Source organism: Mytilus edulis, chromosome 2, assembly GCF_963676685.1.
Source record: "Mytilus edulis chromosome 2, xbMytEdul2.2, whole genome shotgun sequence".
NCBI classification, from domain to species: domain Eukaryota; kingdom Metazoa; phylum Mollusca; class Bivalvia; order Mytilida; family Mytilidae; genus Mytilus; species Mytilus edulis.
This window is the reverse complement of record NC_092345.1, coordinates 91,257,804-91,283,885: the sequence shown is the minus strand read 5'-3', so window position 1 is coordinate 91,283,885 and position 26,082 is coordinate 91,257,804. Positions and strand designations below refer to the sequence as shown.

The following is a 26,082-nucleotide window of genomic DNA, read 5'->3' as shown; positions in this document are numbered from 1 at the left end:
ACACGTTCTACGGGGTTTATAGATAAGTATAATCTTTCAAACAAAGACGAGTATTATATTTTTTAAGTTGCGATACAAGCTAGGGTGTGAATATCAACTTATAATAAGTGACGTGAGATGTTGTGTTTGCTTAAAATAAATAAGGAAAAAATAATATGAATTAATCTAAAAATTAAATAGAATTAAATAAAACTTTGAAATATAGATAAAAATATCTTTCAACTCAGAGTAATTTACAGTAAATTCTTTTTCTAAAGTCTATTAATATCTATCTTTGAGAATTGAATTAAAATTGTTTGCTGTTCCTTTTAATTATATTTATCATACATAAACCTAATTCAGCTCTATATTGAATTGAACTATATTGATGTATAGGCTATGTGAGAAGAAAGATATGACTTGAATGCAATAATTATTTTTTTTTATTTATATTCATTCACATAGCTATAAAAATGTGAAGACTACATTAAATATTTTAGTTGTTGACTTTAGTCATAATAAAACAATAAAAAGTTTTGGAATAGTTTTGAATTAAACCATAATTAATTCTCACAGATATTCTTTAATGCGTCAGATTCAATATATATTATCTTTGCGCAGTTTATTTAAAGAGAAAAAGTTCTTTGGTCGATTAATTTGTGTTCAACTTCCGTGAATGGATAAATTGGTGACTGCATTTGACGCGATGTACTTCAGGAAAATTTATTTAATTTAATGAAATTATTTTTTCTATGAATAGATGGAGATGGTGATGTTTAAAGATAAATCTAGCTAAACATGTATATTAATTTTAAGCATGAAACATGTATGTAAAGAAACACAAGACAACGTGTCTGTAAAAAATATATAAATATACGGATTTATTTTATAAAAATACACAAATAATTTTTGAAGTTATAGGCTTCAAAATATCTTGTTTATATTTAAATATTTGTTCAATTTATCATATTAAACTACATGATTTATTATTGAAAAATGCCATTTACCAAGGATTTGTATATACGACAAAATTTTAAAAATAACTTGATGTGCGCCTTATGTATATTTTCAGCTATTAAAATCGTATCTTACTTAAATGTTCGTGTGTACGCCATGTTTCCTTCATAACGAATAAATTAATAGTATTTTTTTATATCGTTATCGCGTAGATAAAGTGATTCTATCATTTTTATAACTTACAATTTTAATTGTTTATCAGCCATAAACTGGTGATGTAGGATTTTTTAATACGAATTGAATTATGTGTTAAAACATACTTCGAAGTAATTTCCCAATTATTATTTTAATTTAAACATTTGATTGCTTAATTTAGTTTCTTTTTAATATTGACTACTTGGGGAAATCTTTTCTTTACAAATCAGTTTCCAAATGAAGTTCCAGATGTTTTGAAAATCTGGGTCAATCTCGAATAAATTTCTTTGTGTGTCGTTTTTCACAAGTTCACAGAAGAAAGTTATTGATTGTCTGGTTTTTGATTGGTTAGAATGATCTGTTACTAAAAATAAATGAAAAACTACACAATGCGACCACCAATGATATGTCACGTGATTACTCATAGTTGCATTTTAGCGTCGTTACATTTATTTAATATTGCAAATAAACAAGGGATTTTATTTTATAATAGATAAAGATACAACTATAAAGGTAGGTTGAGTTTTATCAACTTTAAATCTGCAGTATATATTCGTAAAATCATTGTTTACCACCTTGTATACATGTATATAAACGGGTCGTAAGTTTTGTTTGACCTCACACATTAAAATGAGATACATTCAAAATGGCGGTCGTTAAATCCCCCAACATTTTGTTAATGTTATAATCATGATAATATAAACATCATTTTTAGTATAAAACTATCAGAGCTTAATTAATAAACTGTTGTTTTTGATTTACAACTTGAACGTGGTTTAGAACACAAGCGTGTTTAAGATGAGTCGTCTATCAGTTTACCACAGATTACTTATTTTGCGATGATCTATGTTTTGCCAGTCACGGGTCATTGTGTTAAAATAATAGGCCTCTGGGTTCACAACGGAATAATCAATAATATAATTATGCATATATATTCAGGATTAAGTTAGTTCAAAATTATTGTAAACATTGGCATTATTCGATAATTTTTAAATTATTCTACTTGTGTAGTAGTTGTGAGGTTTGGAAATGTGTTTATTTCAGAGAATAGATGTTGAAAAAAATATTTGTATTGCTATGAACAACATTTGTATCTATTTTGAGAATGACTATTATTTTTTCATATTTTTATATTTAAAATATAAAATCAGTGTTTTCAGATACAATATCAAATGCAAAGTTTTGTTTACTTTAGTTTGTACACAGCTTTAAATATTTAATTCTCCATATTTTGATACTTAGAACAAACCAAATGCTGTTATAACTGAATTAAAAAAAAAAACTAAAATTGAAAGGCACAAGCAATTTGTTTCTATACTAGTTTTTAAAGTATTAAAAATCTCTGTTTTCTGGAAGAATACAAAACAATTCTAAAAATAAATTTGCTGTAATGTTAAAATTATATTTTTGATATATTTAGTTGTGAAATCATTATGACTATGCGATAAGAAATATTTCAATTCATATGTTATTGAGTGGGGATTATTTTAAACCTTGTTGAAAGAGCAAACTTTCAATTTGAACATCGACTTCGACCTCTCACGGCAGATGTTCAAAATTTTACTGACACAGCAGAGAGACAAAGAAAAAAACGAATTTAATTTTTACTAGCAGTCACCGGAATAAGCTGATCAAGAATGAAAAAATAAACGTTTATATATTGAATTATTTTATTTGTGACTAATCGATCATTAATCCTATGGACAGGCTACATATATCTATAAATATTGGCCAGAATACCCTTGACCGCAATACACACAAACACGTGATACAGAACAACCAATCAACAGTGAGAACATTTCACTGCAAGAAGATTTGTCATTTGTGAAAATGTAAGTTACTATAGTGGATTTTTTGTAAGATTGGTCAAGTTTAAACTGCAAGGCGACATTGGGATTAGATTTAAAGGGTTTCATTACTTATAATGAAAAAGACAGCAGGGTTCTTCGGCAGAATAATATAACAGTTTTCGCAAGGTTGCCAAATTTGCCGACGAAATTTTACAGTAAACAATGAACTTGCAACGGTTAAACGTGAAATTTATTAGTTTTGCAATTCATGTTGAAGGTAGACAAAATATTTATTTTACTATAGTGTGGTCATTTGCCAAAGAAAGCAGTGTAATTGAATATTTAGTATAGAGATATCTGCAACTCGGATGTTATATACTACATACTTTATCAGTATGAAATACAGTTTTCAGAAATTTTATATTATTTAACACCAATATGCTGTACCTATATTTCATAAATTTTACGGTCATGATAAGGAAACACGTTGTGGAGCACTCGTAGCGGAAACAATTATATGTATATACATATGCATAAAGTTTATATACAATACTAATTTATCCTGTTATTTAAATTAAGAAATCACTATGCACTCATTGAAACCTCACTTTGATTGCATAATTACTAATACTTGACTATGGTGCATATTTTTATCAGTTTAAATAAAAATGTAAAGTAATATATAAATATGACACAATCAAAATGTAATAAACTATGAATACTAGTCATAAACCTATAATATTGAATAACTAGTTCAGAGTAATATTAGTTATAAGAAGAATAGAGAACCCATTTTCATGACAAAAATAAGGAGAAAAAACCCACAAAGAATTAAGTATTTTTTTATAACCAATATCTATTTTGTACACTGATCATAATTGGTCCTCAGAATTTTTCGTCAAACATTGGTAAAAAAGAAAAAGTCAATTTGACATACACATTTTAAAAACTACTTTTACTTATTAATTTGTATGCCAAATGTCCTAAGTCGAATGTAAAATGAAAGTATAAGTGATTGATTTAGACCAAATATTAAAATTTAATGACATTTCGCCTTTAAACACACTTTTTTGTCATGAACTTGACAAAGTGCCGACCATTCAGGTTCTCTTTAATGGGCAAGTTTGTTTTTAATAGGCACACGACTCTGTTTTGAAATATATATACATGTTCCTTATCTATAAGCATTATCGCTGAAGAAACTATTTTTAAACCACCAAAAAGTACATGTTTCAAGTATAATATATATGTGTATAATCGAGGTCACGGGAAATTGTAAACATATTTTTGATCAAAGAACATAGCTCGTTTTTGTATCAAGAACTGGCGATTAGAAAACATACGATGCACATTGTTTAGTTGTAAAATTTCAATTCTGGGGTTCACACATTTCAGTGCACGCGGGCATTGATAATCGATATAGAAACGCACTCAATGGAAAGCGCTATATTAATCTTCTATACATTTGTTTTTTTCCTATTTTTTTCCCTCATCAGTTTAGAATTCATATGATTATAATTATGATTGAAATATTCAAGAACAGGTAGTTTGTTTATTTCTGTTTGGAAAGGTTTTGGTAAATATTAGGACATTATCCAATTATAATAAATGGTTATTTTGACATTTTCATTGCAACGAATTATAAGTAAGACATTTTTATGCTTGTGGTTACTCGTGTAATTAAGAAATGCATGCATTTCCGCATTTCAAACAATTTAACTGCGTTTTTTTTATTAGCTGTAAATGAATTTCACAAAAAAGTTTTACTGTACCATTTCCCCCAGTAAGATTTACATGGACGGTAAGATTTTAAACACTTATTGGGAAAACCTCAAATTTGAACTTAATTACTCTTAAGCAAATGAATTCTAGAATAAGTATATCGGAAACTGGGTAAGACGTTTACGTATTGTAACCTTATTACTTCAATTACTTAGTATCATATTAAAACATAACGGAAATTCGTTAAGGTTTTAATATTGAGATTATAAATTAAGGCCATGATCAATGATGCATGCACATTCACCATCATATGCAATAAGACCATATACTTTTGTGTGGTATTTACCTACTTCTATTTCACTAAGATTCTAACATTTGATATAATTGTGAGTGAAATATAATTAACATGATAAATCCATTTATCATTTTACATACAGTTAGCAAATCTTATGTTATACCAGGAGCAATGTGAACTTTATTGTGTATGGAATTTCAGTCGCTCTCTGTTGTAGGTAAATGTCAATTTAATAACTTTCTTCATTGGATCTCTCTCCAGGTAGGGAATGATGGTCGCAAGATAAACGAAAATAACCCCTGTACCTTGAATAAAGCCATCTCAGCGCTGTGCGATTTGTGTTTTCAAAAGTACAAATTTGTCATAAATCATACGTTTAGGGCGGTCTCATTACGAACATAATTATATCTATGAGATGGATAGGTTTTCTTGCCTACCTTTTTGCCGCTTCATAACTTGTAGTTTTTAAAAGTGCATCACATCTGATCAACTTTTAAAATTTTCAGATGCATAGAACCCTGAAAATAAAGATAACGGAATTGAACCCGCAGTTGATTTGTGTGTTATGCGGTGGTTATTTGGTAGATGCATCCACAATAGTTGAATGTTTGCATTCTTGTAAGTATCTTATTAATTGAAATATTGCGTCATGCTTTAGTAATACACTTTGATGGAGTTTATATTAATTATGAGTCATCTTGACATAAAGAAATGCGTAATAAATTTTTCTCAAAAGGATAATAAATTATAATCAAATTTGTATATATGTGAATATTGCAAGGTTGGCAAAAAAGCGGTCAATTGCAGTGGTAATTACCGGTAAATACTGGCAAATACTGGCAAATACCGGGAAGTACTGGTCGATTGAAATTTTGAGTGGTCATTACTATAGAAACCACTCTCTACCTGGTCAATTTCTATTAATTAAGTGTTCACATAATTTTTAATGGCTTTCATTTCTATTTCTCATGTAAATTCTTTGAATAAACAGTGATCTACATTGATTATATGAGTAAATCATATTAAAGTAAAAGATTAAACACTGTTTTGTCCCTCAGCAGCTTCAAACTTTCCATTTTCAGCATGAAGAAGGTTTTTGTCTCACAGTTAAATAGACAGGAAATATTTTATTGACTTGTAAATTTTACGGACGCCATCACGAGTTGGTTGACCGTTATGGAATAACCGTTTCACAAATGATATCGGATATGTTCCTTACGTCGTAACTACAATCCCCTTCCCTTTCATGAATGTGACCTATCGAATTAGACCATTTACCGGATTTGTAATCACATAAGCAACACGACGGGTGCCACATGTGGAGCAGGATCTGCTAACCCTTCCGGAGCACCAGAGATCACCCCTAGTTTTTTGGTGGGGTTCGTGTTGTTTATTCTTTAGTTTTGTGTACTATTGTTTGTCTTTTTCATTTTTAGCCATGGCGTTGTCAGTTTGTTTTAGATTTATGAGTTTGATTGTCCCCTTGGTATCTTTCGCCCCTCTTTTATTGTTTAAGGGAGTCTTCAAATATCACTTTTATTACTTTCAACCCATGTATTGTCAACATTTATTAGGGGCTGTTGTTTTAGTAATTAATTTTTCACACCTAGAAATGCCAGGTAAAAGGTAAAAAGATGCATGTAACTTCATTTACCTGTACTTTAATTTACCTTTACTTTTAATTACCTGTAAAATCATACATTTTGAATTAAAAATTATATATTGATTTGTAAATGTTGAAATAATATGTAAATTTTTTATATCTAAAGTATGTAATATCATATTTCATAATACTTTTTAGATCTAAATTATGAAATATTATAATTCATAATAACTTAATTTTAAATCAGTAGGAATAAGTGTTATAAGTGAATAAAACATATCAAATTCATTAATTTATATATAAGCTGACATTTGCATTAAGATTAAAGTTTAAATTTATTTGACTATTTATTATGTTTTTGCTTCAATTAATAGTAAAAACAACCATGAAAATTTCAATCGACCAGTATTTGCCAGTATTGACCACTTGGGGAGTATTGTCCGGGGCGGTAAATACCGGGAAATACCACTGGTTAATACCGGGGCCAATCTTGGAATATTGTATATGAATTATAGTTAAATGGTTTTTAAAATCAATTCAAACTTAAGTAAATAATATAATTACACTACGATATTAAAGTGTTGATGTTGACAATTTTTATATCTTTTGAAAAAAAATTTGCATCATTTTGCCTTTTTATATCCAAGGTTGAAATAAAAAAAATCTTTTATTTTTATCTTGGAAATTTTAATTTCGTAAGGATAAGAAGAACAGTGTCTACATAAAAACTTTACCATACAGTCTAAAAACGGATTAAGGAATTTTCATATTTGTCTTAAGTGTGGCAACACAATTTAAATGTAATTATTGCAATAGCACACGCAATATTTATTTGATATTTGTTTATATATTTTTGCAGTTTGTAAGACGTGCATTGCACGATACTTAGACAACAGTAAATGTTGTCCAATATGTGATACCATGGTACACAAGACTAAACCCATGCAAAATGTAAGGTAAGTACACAATAATAATAATGGTACAAAGTTACTATAGTACATTTGACCACACTATTAACTTCTAACTTCATTTAAAATTTTGTGGTTTGTCTTTTGTATTTGATGGCTATAGACGAAAAACACGTTTATATTACAAATTGTCGACCTATATTTGTAACAAATAAAATGACACTATATGCAGGTCACACTACTTGTAATAAAAGTATTATTTATGGAAATATGTGTGATACATTTCAGATTGGATAAAACCTTACAGGATTTGGTTTACAAGTTAGTCCCCGGTTTATATAAAAGTAAGTAAAATTTCTTTTTAAGACAGGGTTCTTATTCAGTGACAAAAAAGCATGCTTTTTCTTTAACAACGTGCTAATATATATCTGATTTATACACGTAGATGAAGTTTTTCGTATGATCAGTAAAATGCAATTGGAACACATTTGTTCTGTTGACTAGGTCTGAAGGCATATACACCCGACCAGATATATGAATATAGGTTAAATCTGAACCATCATTAATTGGAAAAAGAAAAATAGAAAATACCGAACTCCGAGGAAAATTCAAATTAGTCCCTAATCAAATGGCAAAACCAAAAGCTCAAACACATGCACCAAACGAGTCCATAACAACTTCATATTCCTGACTTGATACAGGCATTTTCTTTAAAAGAAAATGGTTGATTAAACCTGGTTTTATAGCTATCTGAACCGTTCACTTAAATGACAGTCGCATAAAAGTCGATAATTTTGACAACAACGTGTGAACAAAACAAACATACATAATTGGTAAAAATGTCAAAAATAGGAACGTGCCCAGTTCCTTCATAATAATCACCCCTAAAAGACGAAACTATAGTCAAAGAAGGAAGTGAAGCACAGTAGTGATCCAAAGAACGTTTTAGTAATCCTATTCGTCTCTTAAATTGTAGATATATGCCGATTCGATATTTTGTTCATCGATGCTTTTATTTGAATTAAACTATTCCATGGCTCTATCTTAGCCATTTCCATGGAGGGCGTCCTTCTTTTCCCTGACTATAGTTTAGTTTGCACTATTGGTGAACGACAGACAATCTAATCGAATATTACTAGCATATACATTAAAAAATATATTATTGTAACATCGAATTTATTTTCTTAAAAACAGACGAGATGAAAAGAAGACGAGATTTTTATGCAGCGTATCCAATAGGTAAGTTACAGGACCATTGGTTATTTTTATTTAGTGCAAGGTTCAACTATCGATTTACAATAAGACATATTTGAATACTGTAATTGTATGCCCTAGCATCTCCGATATGAACATATCAAACAGTCAAATATATATCAAATAATCTTTATACTCATATTGTTTCAGTAAGAATTGGCATACATACAAGCACATGTTGCTTAAGACTTTTACAATTAACTTACCTTGAACTATATATTGAAAACTGCAACAAATTCTTCAGCTAATTTTAAATAAATAATGTATTGACCAAAAAAGTAATTCCACTTCAATACAAATAATAATATATTATTATCCTTAAATTCGTATTTTTGTGTCGCAGTGTTGAATTTGTACTATATCAAGTCATTGAAGAAAGAGAGAAGCAGTGTATGGACATTCTCAAATCATACCAGCAATGAATGCAACATCAGATATTTCTCCTTATTTCCGTTGTCCTAAAAGGTTAAATGGTGAAGTTGACACCACCTACATAAAACCTATATGTATAGCAAAAAAAATAATATGTTTTCCCCTATTTTTTCCACAGACAAAGATCGACCGCCTGGTCCTAGCGAAGATCGAGGTAACGAAGACCACGATAGATTGATATATACGGAGGATGAAAAGATCAGCCTCGAGCTAGAACTATTTGCAGGGTATAAATAATTTCACGTGATTCTTTTTAGAATTTAATAAACAGAAAAGTCACTTTTAAATGTCAAGTTTGTGCGGCAGCTTCCAAGCATTATCAGTTTTGTAGGCGGAAGTTTGAGTCACTGTGTTGGTGTTTTATGATATATTATAACATATACATTATTATTGATGAAAATAATGAAAAACAAACAATTTTTAATTTTCTGACACACGATACATTCAATAATGATTTAACAAACGAATATAAGTGACAAAACTAGATTTATCAAAATGATCAATTGTGTTCTTATTTTTAATATATTTAGATTTAGGAAGGAAGTTGTAAACGCATTAGCTTACTTATCAAATGAGTGGAATATGTTTTAAAAGTGAAACCGTCAAAAGGTTTGTAAGTTTGGTACAAAACTTAAGATGCTGTATTTCTGACTAGAGGGTCTCGTGAAAGGTTAAAATCTACTTATTGGAATCAGGGGAACTATTTTTGCTCGTATTTTGGTTAATTCTTTCAAATGATTACATTATTATTGGTTTCTTTTTTCCAGCTTCAATCCATCTGAGCACCTAGAATCCACAGCTGACAGCGATCCAGATAAGCTAAAGGTATTTAAATTAGTATACTATATAGAGTATTTAGCTATAAAGTTGAGATACATTTTACACTTTTATGACATTGGAATTATTTAGATACATCTTGTATATGAATCCAGATTTGATCATCCAATCCATATGTTAGCACATGTATGCAGTACAATCTCCTCTATGAAAATTTCAGTTATTTTAAATCACGGTTTAACCCTTTGTTTTCCTATGCCAGGTGTCTCATAGCCAGAGGGAAAATGTTCCTTTTTTGTCAGTTGAATGTTCGGACTTCCAATAACAATAACTCCTAAGATTGACTGTATATAGTCAACATTTTTAACTCTGCATTGATGTTTAATATATTTTTAATTCCTTATTTTTTGAAACCATTTTCTTCCAGGAAAAGGATATTCGATACTTACTTTGTCCAGCAGGTGTATGTGTAGGTCATCTGAAGAAATTTGTTCGCCTCAAGTTTGACATTCCAAAAAAGTACAAGGTAAATTAAAATACTAATGCAACATGCTCGTTTTGACACAATTTTTCACGAGGAGGTATCGGCCATTTCATTTCTCCTCGCATTTCAATCTTTTGTGAGATTTTTTATACAGCTGTATTCTTATTAGTTTCTGTTTTAAAAGTGAAATAATTTTGTTTTGTAGTTTTTCATATCTTTTGTTTGAAATGCAAATATGTTCAGTTTATTGAAGCGATTTAAATAACACAACTTGATAATTTAACGTTTTTAAATCTTGATCTTGGCTCTTGAGGTGAAGTCTGCAGGACATTAATGATTACACTTAAGCCGTTAGCCTAATAACTGTTTATATATTGTTGTAGATTGATGTGTATCATTCAGACGAACCGCTAAAAGATGACCTTACATTAATGGATATTGCATACATTTACACTTGGAGAAGGGTAAGAAACACCGATTGATATATATTCAATACAAAGACATGAATGGAAAGACAATCAAAACCACGAAGAATTTGAAATATTTACAGCAAGCTTTCTGCTAATTCAACGCTAATTGAGCCATTTATATCCCAGTATATACAAATATATTCAGCTTTTAGTCAGTACCACTTTGTTTTTTAAGTTAAAGATAAATTAGGCATGTTTTGGTCATTGTCGTCATGATGATGAAATTCACTAAATATAAAAAGGAGATGTGGTGTTATTGCCAATGAGACAACTCCCCAAAAGAAACCAAATGATTCAGAAATTCCCGTTGAAGACCTATTTGATATAGTTCACTTATATATCATTCATTTTGATATCACTGATGTATTGTTCAGTTCTAAAAAGGTGGATATGAAGGTTGTATTTTCCTGCAGTGACCAATCTAACCATCAACGTACATTCTATTCTTTTCTGTTTTCACTCTCTGAAGAAATGTTTTTTTAAAGCTGAAAAATAATTCTGTTTAATGGTTTCTTACATTAGATTTATACATCTGTGATTTAAAATGCCATAAAGCTTTTTCGTTTCTAGATAAGTAAAAGGTCTTACACTGATGTGAAGTTGTATACATCCATGCTGTTGGTCTTTTGGTGAATAGTTGTCGCATTGGTGATTGCACCAAGTCTCATAGTATTTATTTTAGTAGGTTTATTTATAACCTGATGCATTCCCCTATAAAATGTCACATTGATTTTGGTTTCATTCCTAAATTTCCTTTTTCAGAATTCGCCACTAAAATTAATCTATAGTATATATGAAGTCATGGGGACAAAACGGACAGCTACGTTTGAAGAAACAGCTACAGAAGTGACCAAATATCCCAGACTTTCGTCAGACACAGAAGAAACGGATGCATATAGTGAATCGGAATCTCAAGATAGTCTTTCACAAGATGAGACAACCAAGAAAGATACAAACGAAAATCACATTTTTCACAATGAAAAAAATAACTTAACGACCGGTGTAAATAGAATGGAAAACGGTAATCAGTGCAAGATTAATGGATTTTATCTCGACAATGAGCTCCCGGTTGATTTGTCTAATCACAAATCAAAGAAGATCACATGTGACAATGAAGTTTCTCCAGATAACAAAAAAGATGCAAACGGTTTTATTGGACACCATTTCTTACAAAAACCATACACTGTTAACAGAAACTCCCCTAACGACTTTTCTTTCAAACCAAAGAAGAAAAGGAAGAACATGGACGACTGTATAAAAGAAAAAGAAGTTTATTCGAACAAAAAGACCTTCACAAAGTCTGAATATGATTTCAACGAGTAAATCGCATCTTATTCAGTATGTTAATATTTATCAGGAAGGCTTAGATTTATCAGGGTCCTTATATTCACAGGAACAGTAAAAGGCCGCTATATACCTTTCTTGTCTTTTCTTACTCTTACACAGTTCAATTGTTTGAAATGAAATTTCTGTATTACATGTATCAACTTTATGTATTCTATATCAGAACACAAGATAAAGGAGCTGTAAATGCTTCCTCTTTTATTTAGGTCCCGCTGAGAAGAATTTTTTAATGTTAGTGCTTCAGATATTATAAAATCGAGCACTCTAATTATTTTTAATTTTCTGTTTAATTATAGACGGATTATTGTGCTGATGAGTTCAGTCAGATGCAATGTATTTAATGGTGCTATATATGTTTATATACTATGCTTTGTATTGTATGTACAAATGTATTTTAATTGAAGAAAGCTGCTTTGATAAAGCAAATGATTACATTTGTAACATAGCATTGAAAATCTAAATGGATGGTTATCTCATTGTCATACCACATTTCCATTATGTTTTATACTTTCTTTTCATATTTAAATTTTGCCAGAGATTATTAACGTTTTATATAAAAAAAAAAAGTAGAACTGAAATATTGCTATGGATAGTTCTATATAGTTCTGCTGTATTTTACCAATGTGAAATAATACAGTAAGATTCATTTTGCTATACTTAATTAGTTGTTAATATAACGGGAAACTATTTCTAAAATAAAGCTGTACAATGAATTTTAATACTACAGTACCTGTTATAAAATGTTGCCAAGCTTTTGGAGTTTAACAATTGCGTGTTCTTGGATGTATTGTACATATCGAGAAGTCCCGATTATGTGATCAGACGAATCTACATTTTTATGCAGTTAAGCTGCATTATGCGAGCACCCTAGATTTGTGTTCTACCCAATAAATCCTGAAATACTTGCCATTGTTATTATCTAGCTTGCTACTATGTTATATATAACTAATTGAACACTTTTTTAATACTTTTTATTCTGGATTACAAAAAAAATGACCAGAAAAACCTTAAATGATCGTCGATTTATCCAAAAGTTTTAAAGTTACACATAGGAAGTAGTGCTTATTAAGAATCCTTGTGTAGTTCATTATGACTTGTGCTTTTAGCTAAGATGTCAAAGAACAATTGTATGAAATATTTAATCGCCGAAAATCTCTTAAGACAAGCAGTTTAGATTTCCCAAATGACAAAAGTCGTAGGAATATGGTTTGTCATCAATACGTAGTACAACTACGTCAGTAGTCTATTATATAATAAGTTCAAATGTTCATGCTGTTGGCGTCAATTTCAAATTAGAAAAAAGAAATTTTCGTAGCTTTTCAATTTGGAGGCAGGTGTGCAAATTAGCGGTGGTCCGAGGTCAGCGACCTTCCACTTTTGCAAGCGGAATTTCGACTAGGATAGTTGGTTTCTAGCTACGCCCGACGTAGTCACCTTACATTTGAAAGAAAATAAGAAATTACTTTGCAAACCTTTTCACCATCAAAGTCTCCAATTAAACGAGCTAAAAACCTATTTTTATCATTATTATTCATGACGGCGATGTTCATTTTGTTCAACCGTTAGCTTTATACAGAAAATCGCCGACAACAATTGTATAAATTCGAGTAAAATCGTATCTGATTGACTAACTCGAATAATTCAGCGCCCTCTATCGGCCAGTGTCCTCTCGATGTAGCGATCGATAGTGAGTCGGAATATAACGACTGGATTATTCGGGTTACTGATTGACAAACACATAACAATGGCGGCCGTGAAGACAAAATTTTACTAAATCGGTTCCGATTCCGGAAGCGGATAAGGGTAATTCCGGGTTTGGCGATCATTTACAAAATAAATCCAAGCAGGTGAAAAAATACATCTATGCATGGTAAATGAATATAAACACTAGTATTGTAAACCAAAAGAAAGAAAAAGCAGAAAAATATTTTATTCAGAAACTCAAAATTACTTTTTGACAAATTTTAATTTAAAAATCCAATACAACGTGACAGCTGGGAACAGTATATATGTTACAGGGAATTTGTGAAATCAGTGATTTTGTAAAATCACTGAAATTTCAGGGAATTTGTAAAATCACTGAACTGATTAGTGATTTTATAATATCCCTGATTTTGACTAGTGATTTTACAAAATCCCTGAAATAATTAAGATCTTTTTTACAGATTCACTGATTAAATTCAGGAAATTTGTAAAATACATTCATTAATTTTTATTAAGAATTTATGTGAAAAAAGACTACAACAGTAACACTCGATAAGTTTGAGGTTAATCTAGTATTTATCTTAATATTAAGTGAGCGGTTTTCATGCACAAAACAACAGACATACTGTAGAACAATGGCTCAGGCACAAATGTCTTGAAATCAAGAGCAAACATACACACAAAAGTTACTTCAAATATAATTGAGGTAAAATTAAAGTGCAACATATGGAACCAGGGAAAATATGATAAAACAAGCTCTTATCACTCACTACCTATTTGAAAGAAAGTTTAACTTACTGTTTATTATAGTTTTTCTGTATAATTACTGTAGAAAATAAAACCAATTATATAATTTTTTTAAATCAAATATAAAAACTGAATATTATGTTGATTACTGTCATTAGAGAAGAAAAACACATGTAAGGTATAAGAAATTGAGTGGGTTAGGGTATGTGATCCAGTGGCAAATATTACATGCATATCAGATCAAGAGCATCTTATTACTGCATGAAAATTGATATATAAAAAGCAAATAAGTGTTGTATTATTAATTTGATGCCTACAAAATAACATTTATATTCACAAAATAATAATAAAAAAAGACAACAGAAAATATTGGTAATAATACTTTGTTTTGTACTTGCATGTTTATGAATAGATTAATCTAACCAAGCAAAAATAAACAAAGTTTTACCTACTTTGGTCATTTATCAGACACATGTATTCTATCACAAAGTGGTATAACTTTGAATAAGTTTCTAAAATTTCTCAACTCTTTTAATCCAAATACAGTAAATATTTTGTTGATAAATGAAGGTATGAAGTTCTTCAATGTGGAGATTTGAAAAAATTGTTAAGGTGGCTCGGGGCCTATTAAAAGTTTCTATCAGAAGTGCCGTATTTTTTGATATTTTATTCTTTACAGAAATTAAATCAAATTGGTCGAAAAAAAAATAGGGGGTCACGGACCATTTAAGCTCAAAATTTTACTTTTAAACAGGTATGTAAAAGGGACCATTTTTCAATGAAATGATAGGGAAAATAGAGGTGTTGACATAATTTTATCGGATTATCAAAAAAACGTTCTATGACACTTGGTCCAAAACTGTAAAATAAAAAGCTGAAATATAGCTTCAAATAATGAGCAAATAAAAAAAAATAGGTCACCGATAAGGAAAAAAAAATATTTTGCCTTAAAACCCAAATTTTGGCAGGAAAATGGTATAAAATGGGTGAAATGTCATTTTGACCCTTTAACAAATACGGATTATAACGAAAATATTCTATTATTCACATAACTACAATGATTAAGCATTTCTAATCAATCAAAATATTTAAGAAAATTATATCGAATTGACGACAAATACTTTTGTTATTCATGCGTGAAATTATGCGCAGTCGAATAGTCCCGAGCCACCTTAAAAATATTATGTATGTCGTGAAGACATGTACAGCATAGTTAAGAAAATTCACATATTAATAGCTTATAGTGGTAGGGATGTCACCCAAACTTGCCTTGCAAAAATAAGCAAATTCAGAGTGGTCTAGATACCCGTTTATATGCCTTTTAGTCATTATCATTATACACAAGTTCTAGCTCATAGTGTTTATTAAACAAATATATTTCTAAATCATTAGTGATCATTCATTTGGTTTATCTTTATATTAAGAAAAACACATTTTTAATAGCATGTTATACTTGATTGTAATCAGGGATTTTACAAAATCCCTATCTCTATTTTCAGTGATTTTGTAAAATCCCTAACAATTTCAGGGATTTTACAAAACCACTGAAACTGTTAGTGATTTTACACAATCACTGATTAGTCCAGTGATTTTACAAAATCCCTGATTTTACAAATTCTCTGTAACATATATCTAACAATATACATGTTCATGGTCACAGTCTAAATTTTCTTTATAAATGATAAATGATGATAATGCATGTGAGATGCTTTTAAAGTGTAAACATATTACTGCAATTTCGAGGGGTTATTTGTTTTTTCTCAGGGCAATTTTGAAGGGTCAATTAAAGTAGCTGAAAGTTTCATTCTTTATTTTCACAAATAATGCAACTATATTATATATACCTTAATGTAAGTACATCATATGATATATAGGTGGCATTCTTTGGGACACTATACCCCCTCCTGTTTGATAAATTGGAAACGGTCGAGCTCCCCAACCCTAAACCATATGAGGGGCAGATCCAGGATTTTAGGTTAAGAAAGGCGCAAACTTAAATTTTCGCCGAGCAGAGCGAGGCTAAAAAAAAGAGGTAAAATTATCGGAATATTCTTTATTAAGCTGAGAGCAACCCATTCTTTGCAAATTTAAGCGGGGTACAAGCCCGCAACCCTCCCCCGTCTGAATCCGCCCCTGCATATATTCAAGTATAGGACAATATAATAAATAAAAAATGAAATATAGGGGGAGTCCCTAGAGTTACCCCACCCCTCCTATTTGAGAACTTGGAAACGGTCGAGATCCACACCCCTTAACCATATATATTCATGTTTGTGACAATATGAAAAATCAAATGAAATCTAGGAAGAGTCGCTAGGGGTCACCCCACCCCTCCTGTTTTAGAATTTAAAAATGGTCGAGATCCCCATCCCTAAACCATATATATTCATGTATGGGACAATAAAACAAATCAGATGAAAGATAGGGGAGTCCCTGAGGTCACTGTTCACCCTCCTGTTGAGAACTTTGAAATGGTCAAGATCCTTACCCCTAAACCATATATACTCATGTATGGGACAATATAACAAATCAAATGAAATATAAGGGAAGTCCTTGTGGTCATCCCAACCCTCCTGTTTGAGAACTTGGAAACGGTCAAGATCCCCACACCAAAACAATATATATTCATGTATGGATCAATATAACTGACTGACTGACTGACTGACCTAAGAGGGGCCCGCTCCAGTCACGCTTCAGTGATTCCCTATATAAGTAACCAAATTTTTTCCCAAAAAGGGGGTCCAAGCCCCCTGCCCCCTAAATCCTCTGCCTACCCCTACCTGTTGGAGAACTTGAAAACCGTCTAGATCCCCACCCCTAAATTATATACATTCATATGTATGGGTTAAAATAACAAATCATTTACATTTACTATATATGGGCAAGTCAGTCAGACCTCACCTTTGATCCCTGTTGTAGTGAACATTTGTCTGATTCGTGTCTCATAACTTTTGTACTATGGAACACAAACTCAGTTTTCTTTCCAGGGAAACTAGTCCATTCATACTATTACATGTTCATACTAAGTCAAATTGAACTTCTAGCAGTCAAATTAAACCAAGGTTAACTACCAAGTAGAATAAAATGCAATCATTGGGAACTTGTACCACTGCAGACTCACCATAAAAAATATACATTGATATATGCATTGCTTTTGAAACCTTGATAACATATAAACTATTTGCCTTAATAAATAAATCATTAGATAAACATGCATGTACTATATAAGAATGTTTAATGTTGAGGCAACATTGCCACAGTTTTCATAATTACGGTTGCCTTGGTTTTTGGATAACTGCCTTCGGCGCTTACAGCGCTTTGATTGTTTAATTTGGTTGTTTGAAATACACAAAAAAAACACAACCTAGGACATGTGTAATATACTAATTAATAGCACTATTTCTGTTCTCACATGAAGCAGACTTTTTAAAAACTGAAATATATTCATTTTGTAACATAAAAAACAAGAAACGAAATGTTTTGTTTTACTATTAAATTAATTGATAATGTGACATATACTAAAGGCAACAGAAGTATACCGCTGTTCGAAACTCATTAATCGATTGAGAGGAAACAAATCCAGGTTACAAACTAAACTAAAACTGAGGGTAACACATCAACTATCTAAATGACGAATCTATATTTCAAGAAGCGTTCAAAAGTCACAAATCTGGGTTACAAACTTAAACCGAGGGAACACATCAACTATAAGAGGAAAAAATGGAATGACAGGAACACTGAAGTGCAAAGTCAGATTTCGCATTGATTTACATTTATAACAACCGAGAAGAGTGGAGGAAACTTGTCCTTGCCCTATGTGCCATAAGGCATAGCAAGGACTAAGTAAGTAAGTAAGATACATTTATATTTAGCATCATTCCAGTAGCGACTGCATATAGGGATGTATCTCCAATTTTATTCCAGAGCTTTCGTTTTTGATCAGGATTTCCTTGAGGCAGGCTTTCTGCTTTCAATGAAGCTATCGAAACCAAGGGTCCCTATTAGTAGTGTTGAATAAACTCATCATAGATACCAGGACTAAATTTAGTATATACCCCAGACGCGCGTTTCGTCTACAAAAGACTCATCAGTGACGCTCGAATAAAAAAAAGTTAAAAAGGCCAAATAAAGTACGAAGTTGAAGAGCATTGAGAACCAACATTCCTAAAAGTTTTGCCAAATACAGCTAAGGTAATCTATCCCTTCAAATGTGTATCACAGAAGACAATGAATACGTTCCAATTGTTGTCACCAAACTCCCATGCTCTTTTTTTCACCTCGATTGTGACATTACCAAATGAGACTTTATAGAACGTGTAATTGTCATAAGCAACACGGTTTCCTGAATTTAATTTGTTGACCAGCAGCTAGTCATGGCAATACATTGTCACTTGTTTTAAGCAAGCGAATATCAATCAAGTAATCATGTTGATACTTTTTAAATTATTGCTATTCAGATGGTTCATATATTTTAATTCATAAGCCCACAAAAAGTCAAACATTATAAGCAATTGCAAAAGGATATTTTCTTGAAGAGAATATGGGTTGGTAAGATTCATATGTTTACAAATGTTTTTGTCTCATTCGTAGATGAACACCTTTCATTCAAGAATATTAATTTAAAAGAGTGTAGGCTCTTATACAGACAAGTCGACTTTAGAAAACCAAAAAAAGGAGAATTCTGAAATAAAGGCAACAGTAGTAAACCGCTGTTTTAAAGTCATAAATCGATTGAGACAAAAACAAATCCGGGTTACAAACTAAAACTTAGAGAAGCACATCAACTATAAGAGGAAAACAACGAAACAAAAGAAACACTAAAGTGATAAAAAAACCGAAAACACACGCATAAGCGAACTATCAGATATAAACTGCTATTTTCTTGACTTGGTACAGGACACTCAAAGAAAAAAACGGTGGGTTGAACCTGGTCCTGCGGCCAGCCAAAACCCGCACTTGTATGGCAATGTTAAATATAACACTTAAATGACACAATTACATGACGGGTATATAGTACAAATAAATGCAAGAACATTCAGGACAGAGACTACACAAATAAACAATACAATAGAACATTTCGACATGCTAACCACAGAATAAAAAGAACACATTCAACAACATAGAATAGCCCTCACAAATAGCACAATAGAACCACGTAGTCTTTCACACGATTTGGCCAACGCCACAAAAGTGACGTAACAGGTAAATTTATAATTTTTTTGATATTGTTCAAGATCAAGTTTGTAACTATGTCATTTGATGTATTTTATTAGAATTACAAGAATATTAATATAGAAATATGTTAGTAATTAGATAATAATTGTATTATATAGCTATTTCGGTATTTTTTTTCCTAAATCAAACTGTAAAACAAATAAATAGTGTACATATAGTTGCTTTAAACTAAAATCTAAGAAATGAACTGGGTGATTAATAATCTTAACTTAAACGTCGGAATAGAAAGTCGAAGTCCTTGGAGGAATTGACAGGTTGTGATGACAAAAAAGTTATAGGGTTGATGATTTTCTATTTCAAGGTTTTCAGTCTTGATTAGTATCTATACAATTCTTCTAACCGTTGGTACTATTTGTTGAAACGATATTCCTAAGCATATTCCCGTTGCAGGGACTTGTTGTACAGAGATGTACTGTAAACAAAAAGTCAAAGGGATCAAAATCTTGAAAGAATTGAAGAGCTACTAGTAGTGTAAAAAGGCAATAGAACTATTGCAAATTGTTGTAAAGTTTTAATTGCACAGAAAGATAATAATAATCACCATAACCGTATTTAACTATCTTCCCAAAAGCGGAGTTCGTTTACGTTTTAAAATTACTCGTTCAGAGGTTATGATCAATGCAAATATCTTTTCAGCTTTATTGTTGCCAAACAAGAAAGGAAGACTAACGAAACAGATTTTAACTCTCTTTATGGGTAAACAGACTTATTGATATCGGATAGAATTACTCTGTTGAAGTTCAACCATTGAGTCTTTATAAGAATGTTGATCAATTATCTAATGTATCGCTTGAAGCACGAATGGAATTATTTCTCACAATTCTTCTGGTGTTAGCAGAGAGTAAGATATCAGAACTGTATCAGCAGGTAAGATAGAAATATGGTATCATAAATGCAGCTGATCCTAGGGAGTGATACCTAAAATACTGGCTGGCATGCTTAATATATATTTGAAAAATTTCTTTATCCTTCCTGTATCAAATGCATACATTGTAACATCGTGGGTAACTCGGATGCAGTTGACCATAGGGGATGATGCCATTGTCAAATAAGTTCGTTGTCATTTATAGTAAACAAAAATACCCCGTATAAATCAATATATATCTTCCATTTACCTTTTTGCAATGACTTAATATGTGTTTGACTTTGAAATCAATCAGTAAAAAGTAAATACAGCAAAATTTTTTAATTTGTATATATATATAATAATTTTATGGAAGATGTTGTTTGGAAATCAAGTTATATATGTTTTAAGTAATTCAGCATTGTTTTACACTAAAAAGAAAAATAAGTATTAATATTGGCAATGCTAGACACCATATCATCTCATTCATCCTTAAATTTTGTGCAATCAAAACGTAAATAAGCCTCATCTACAACAGTCCTGGAATTACATTTATTATATATTTTGCATTATCGGAGAATACCTTGATATGTAAATAAACTCATCATAGATACCAGGAATGCAATTTAATATTTACGCTAGACGCGCGTTTCGTCTACAAAAGACTCATCAGTGACGCTCGAATCAACCAGTTCTATGTTTAAACAATGTAAAGAAATACACAACTATGTAAAAACAAATCAAACTTCAAAATTCTAAATCAATGTGAGAAATTTATCAAGACCTTAATTTGATTTATATACATTATATGTATTCAGTCTACCGCCAGCATATTTTTCTTAGAAGCTAATCAACACAGTGGATCGCTTTGTTTGTACATGGTTTTTTTTATCAAGTGGTAAATAATTAATAAAAAGAACATTTTCTAGAATTGGTACAACAAATCAAAGCAACAATTGGACCATACAAGGAAAATGTAAAAAAAAATATATATTTTTAACATCAAGGAGAGAAGATGCTGCAAGAATATCAACCGGATAGTTTAAAACTCCTATGTATCTTCAGAAATTTTGACGTTTTATATTTAATGTTTTGCGTGCACCTGGACAAAACTTAAATTCGTCGCCATTGTCCCGTTAGGTGTTAATTTATTACGGTGCGTGTTGTCAAAACCGACGCCACTGTTGTCAGTTAACAGTCTTATTATCAACACTATGATGTATGTAATGTGTCATAATAAACGTACATCATGGCTTATCGGTTCATCTATTTTCGATGGGTCCCTATACATATTCATAGTCTTGCCGTAGGAAGGAAATATTAATTAAATAGAACCAACTAGTATTTAATTCATCAGAAATATTTTTTATAAGAAAAAACATTTCCATGCTCCTGAATTCATATTTCCAATTTGACTAGAGGAGAAAAACAAACGAACGAAGAAAACATTTACTTTTATTTGTTTTGTACTAAAAAAAACACTCCACAACGGTTGGTTTATTTTATAGTCAACCACTTTATTACAATGTAATTGATATTTGCCTACAACTACAATTAATGGATGAAAAAGATCGATGTATCTTTGAAATTCAATTAATTCTATAGAACTATTCTCTGACATATTTCTTAATTCTTACAATGATTGATGTGCCTGCCATTTAGAAACCAACATTCACACATTCGTTTAAAATATATAGTAACTTCAAATTTGTCTTCATAAAAAGGATAATTAAGAAGAGTGCCATTGCAAATTTATTTACAATACATAAAATAACCAGATACAAATGGATTTTCTTAACGAGTAAAATAAATGTTTATGGCAAGACCCTGTTTGTACAGTACATGCAATACATCTAAAAAGGAAATAGTGAGCAACGAATTACAAGAATTATTTACTGCATGTATGACACGGGTCAACGGAATTTCTATTGATAGATTCTTTCTCTAGGGGTCATTTATAGTCGCTAAGAAATGTTCCTTTGGTTCCATGACATTGTTTAAAAAAAAAATGATCGCAAGCTATATATGTATAAAATTCTGCTTATATATTATGTATTAATTTTTCAAATAAATTTATAATACAATACATTTAACGACAGATTTATTATTTTTCCTAAAAGCAATCGCAATTGTTAGAAAGATGAATACACCACGTAACAAGACATTTTCCTCACGTACAGTGCAAGTCTCGTTAACAGTTTAAAAAAAATTCCACAACATATAAAGCAACTTAGTAGTCTGATAATTCAAGAAAAATATAAAAATGTAATCATGAAGAAGTTTATACATTTTGGTGTTTGGAACCCTTGTATTGTTATATGTTAATTCGCAGAATATGTTTGTAACACTGACATATAAAGCCATACCTTATCAATATCTAAAAATATTTCTGTATTTAAGTAAAAACATAGTCTTCTTTTTAACTTGAATTTTACAAAGTTGCTCATGAGACTGGTGGTGTAATGAATAATAATGGCAACATCAGTGATTGAAAATGACTGAAGAACTATTTATTTCAAAGGTTGAGAAAGGTAATAACTTAGTATTTGTTTTCTTTTAAAACAGGTTAAATAAAGTAGAACCTAATAATATATCAGTAGATATATGACACAGAAAATAGCCTCTATTGAATGTAGATATGTACTTTAAATATCGTCCAAATATTCAATGTTCATAATTCAAACTCTTTTCGTTTACAATAACACAAACATACTTATGCCTAAATCAAAGAAACAACTTGGCCATCAAACGTTTGTAACTGCTAAATTAAAATACACTGATAAAAAACACATAATTCTAAAATGATTTAAAGACTATTTAATGAGGTTTTAATGTAAAGCACAAATCTACAAGTGTGTGGCGAATCTTAAAACGCCGAGATAGTTATCTTCGCTGTCGGTTAAGACCCACAACGCTTTACGAGTAGGTGGCCATTATATGATGAATAATGCAAGAACCAGTAATGCATGACTCGTGATCCTAAGTGGAAGGCGTATGACATATCCATCATTAACAAAGCGTGAAACACCATTAATAAAGCATACCATACAATATTCAAGACTACAAAAAAAAAACCTACAAAAACAAAATCCAATAATGCTTTCAAATCCGTTTTTAGTTGTTCGGGTGTATTTCAATTTTTACTCGTAAACTTAATTCATCTTTAAATACATTTGGTTTTTGATTGATTTGTAACACACAAAAAGCATTATACATTTTATAACACACACATTAAAATTTCTAGAAAAAGTACAAACAACTTAACTGGTAACATTCGGGACAGTACTACTTTGAAATCAGGAAGAACTACTTCATTCAAAAGGCATATTTTATATAAAGGCAGTTATGATTTAGGCAGATGTACTATGATCAGTTAGGGTCGAATTACATTCATTTTTTATTTATTTAAAAGGAATCTTAAAAACACATTTATCACAATTAAAATGAATGTTTCTCGACAAATGAATGCCATGTTATTGATATTTCTGAGCTCTTTATTTTTTATTTGTTTAGGTTTTTTAATTGAAAACTGAAGACATGTACATGTATATGATTAAAAGAACGTGGGTTTACTTGAGAGTTGGGATCAATAGAAAGGGCACTCTAAATTGGTTATTAAAGTAAAAGTTAATTCTAAAACAATCCCAAAGATTAAACACAATTCTATTTTAGGCCTTCATTGTGTGTTTTTTTAAAATTTCAAATAATAATGAAAAAATTATGGGTAAAACCGTTTTACTGTCACTATTTTGCATAAAAATGGAATAGTAACTTAATACATTTTATTTTCGATCTTTCAATTTGAATGTCCCTCTGGTATCTTTCGCCCCTCTTTTAATACACGATGCTCATATTTGGGACAAGCCGATCATATTCAGAAACATGATATCTTGCTATTTCATTTCATTCATGTTACAATTTATTATAATTCAAGGACATAATTCTGAAACTAGTTTTGAAAAAACAGCATAATCAATCTTGACCTATTTCATGCAAGGAAGTAATAATGTAAAGTTATCACTGCTAATACCTAAAAACGAACTTATTACTTTATAATCCGACGGTGATATTTCTAGAAATTTCTGATGCGACAGATTGAACATTCGAAGAAAATTGTGTACTTAGTAATGTTACAAAATGTTTACCATTCTGAGATAGTTTAATGGAAATAAATATGTAAAAGCATATTGGTGCAACAGTGAAATACGAAATTCATTAGATTGTTAAAGGTAAAATGATGTTGAAAAATTATGAAGCCGTTTGTCTCTAAGAAAATTATCATTTGGAAACTATTTGGAAGAATAGATATACGGACATACAATTTCAAAATATTTCATGGAGCATAAACTGTGTTCATATACATGTATATATACATCCTCTATTTTAGGCTTTATAAATATTTTGATAAGGACGTCACTGATGAGTCTTATGTAAACGAAACGCGCGTCTGGCGTACTAAATTATAATCCTGGTACATTTGATATCTATTAGTTTCCAAGAACAATATGTATAGCTTATGAAAGTGTAGATTTTTATTTAAATACGTAGCTCACATAGCCAACTGGCAAATTGAAATAAGGTTAAAAGTTCGAATTCGATAAATTACGTAGCAGTGATGTGTCTTTTTTATGACATGTGTTAAGTTCCACCGGTGGTTTTTGTAAGTGTATATTAACAAAATCTCAGAGGTACGACTGTTGTACACAGTTTTGAGGTCCTTTTTTATTTGTCCTGTAGTGAAAAATTGTACAAAATCCAGTAAAATATGCACAATCATCACCAGAGACAATATGAGCGCTGCATAACAATATGGATTGACAAAATTAGTAAAATGGTTAAAAAATAGTCTATTTGAATCCACATTTTCTCCATAAGATAATGCATGTACCAAGTCAGGAATATGACAGTTCTCGTCCATTTATTTGATGTGTTAAAGCTTTTGATTTCGCCATTTGATAAGCCATTTTCCATTTAATTTTTCCTTGGAGTTCAGTATTGTGATTTCACTTTTTACCAGCAGGGGTGGTGTTCTCGAAGCTATCTTAGGATTAGGACGTGTCCTAAGACCATCTTATGACAATTCTTTGTCCTAAGTCGTGTTCTCGAAGCTCTCTCAACTTAGGATATATCACATTTTCGTCCTAACTTTAGGACACCTAATTAGGTGTCTTAATTGGATATAGGAAGATGTGGTCATCATATCTTTATCCTAATTTTGTGCATGCTTTTTTCTCATTTGTTTACGTGAATATGAACGTGAAAAGAGACGCTACATCGGTTATTAACTCGTATAAAGAAATTGTGCATGATTTTAAACTTTGAACTTCGTGTTTTTATGATAC

At 30.7% G+C, this 26,082-nt stretch overlaps 1 protein-coding gene across 3 annotated transcripts; it reads left to right on the top strand.

Annotated features, from left to right (window-relative positions):
- Positions 1-1,503: 1,503 nt before the first annotated feature.
- On the top strand, positions 1,504-12,929 carry LOC139513404 (polycomb complex protein BMI-1-like). Of its 3 annotated transcripts, none has more exons than XM_071301833.1 (10): positions 1,504-1,644; positions 5,445-5,556; positions 7,401-7,497; positions 7,738-7,793; positions 8,644-8,688; positions 9,254-9,362; positions 9,903-9,960; positions 10,340-10,438; positions 10,780-10,860; positions 11,629-12,929. In XM_071301833.1, exons 2-10 carry the CDS (start codon positions 5,445-5,447, stop codon positions 12,187-12,189), a joined length of 1,218 nt encoding a protein of 405 aa, XP_071157934.1. In that variant the 5' UTR covers positions 1,504-1,644; the 3' UTR covers positions 12,190-12,929. The 3 variants fall into 3 exon arrangements, with proteins under 3 accessions (XP_071157934.1, XP_071157935.1, XP_071157936.1); XM_071301834.1 differs by lacking the exon at positions 1,504-1,644 and adding an exon at positions 1,756-2,963; XM_071301835.1 differs by lacking the exon at positions 1,504-1,644 and adding an exon at positions 4,940-5,155.
- Positions 12,930-26,082: the final 13,153 nt, after the last annotated feature.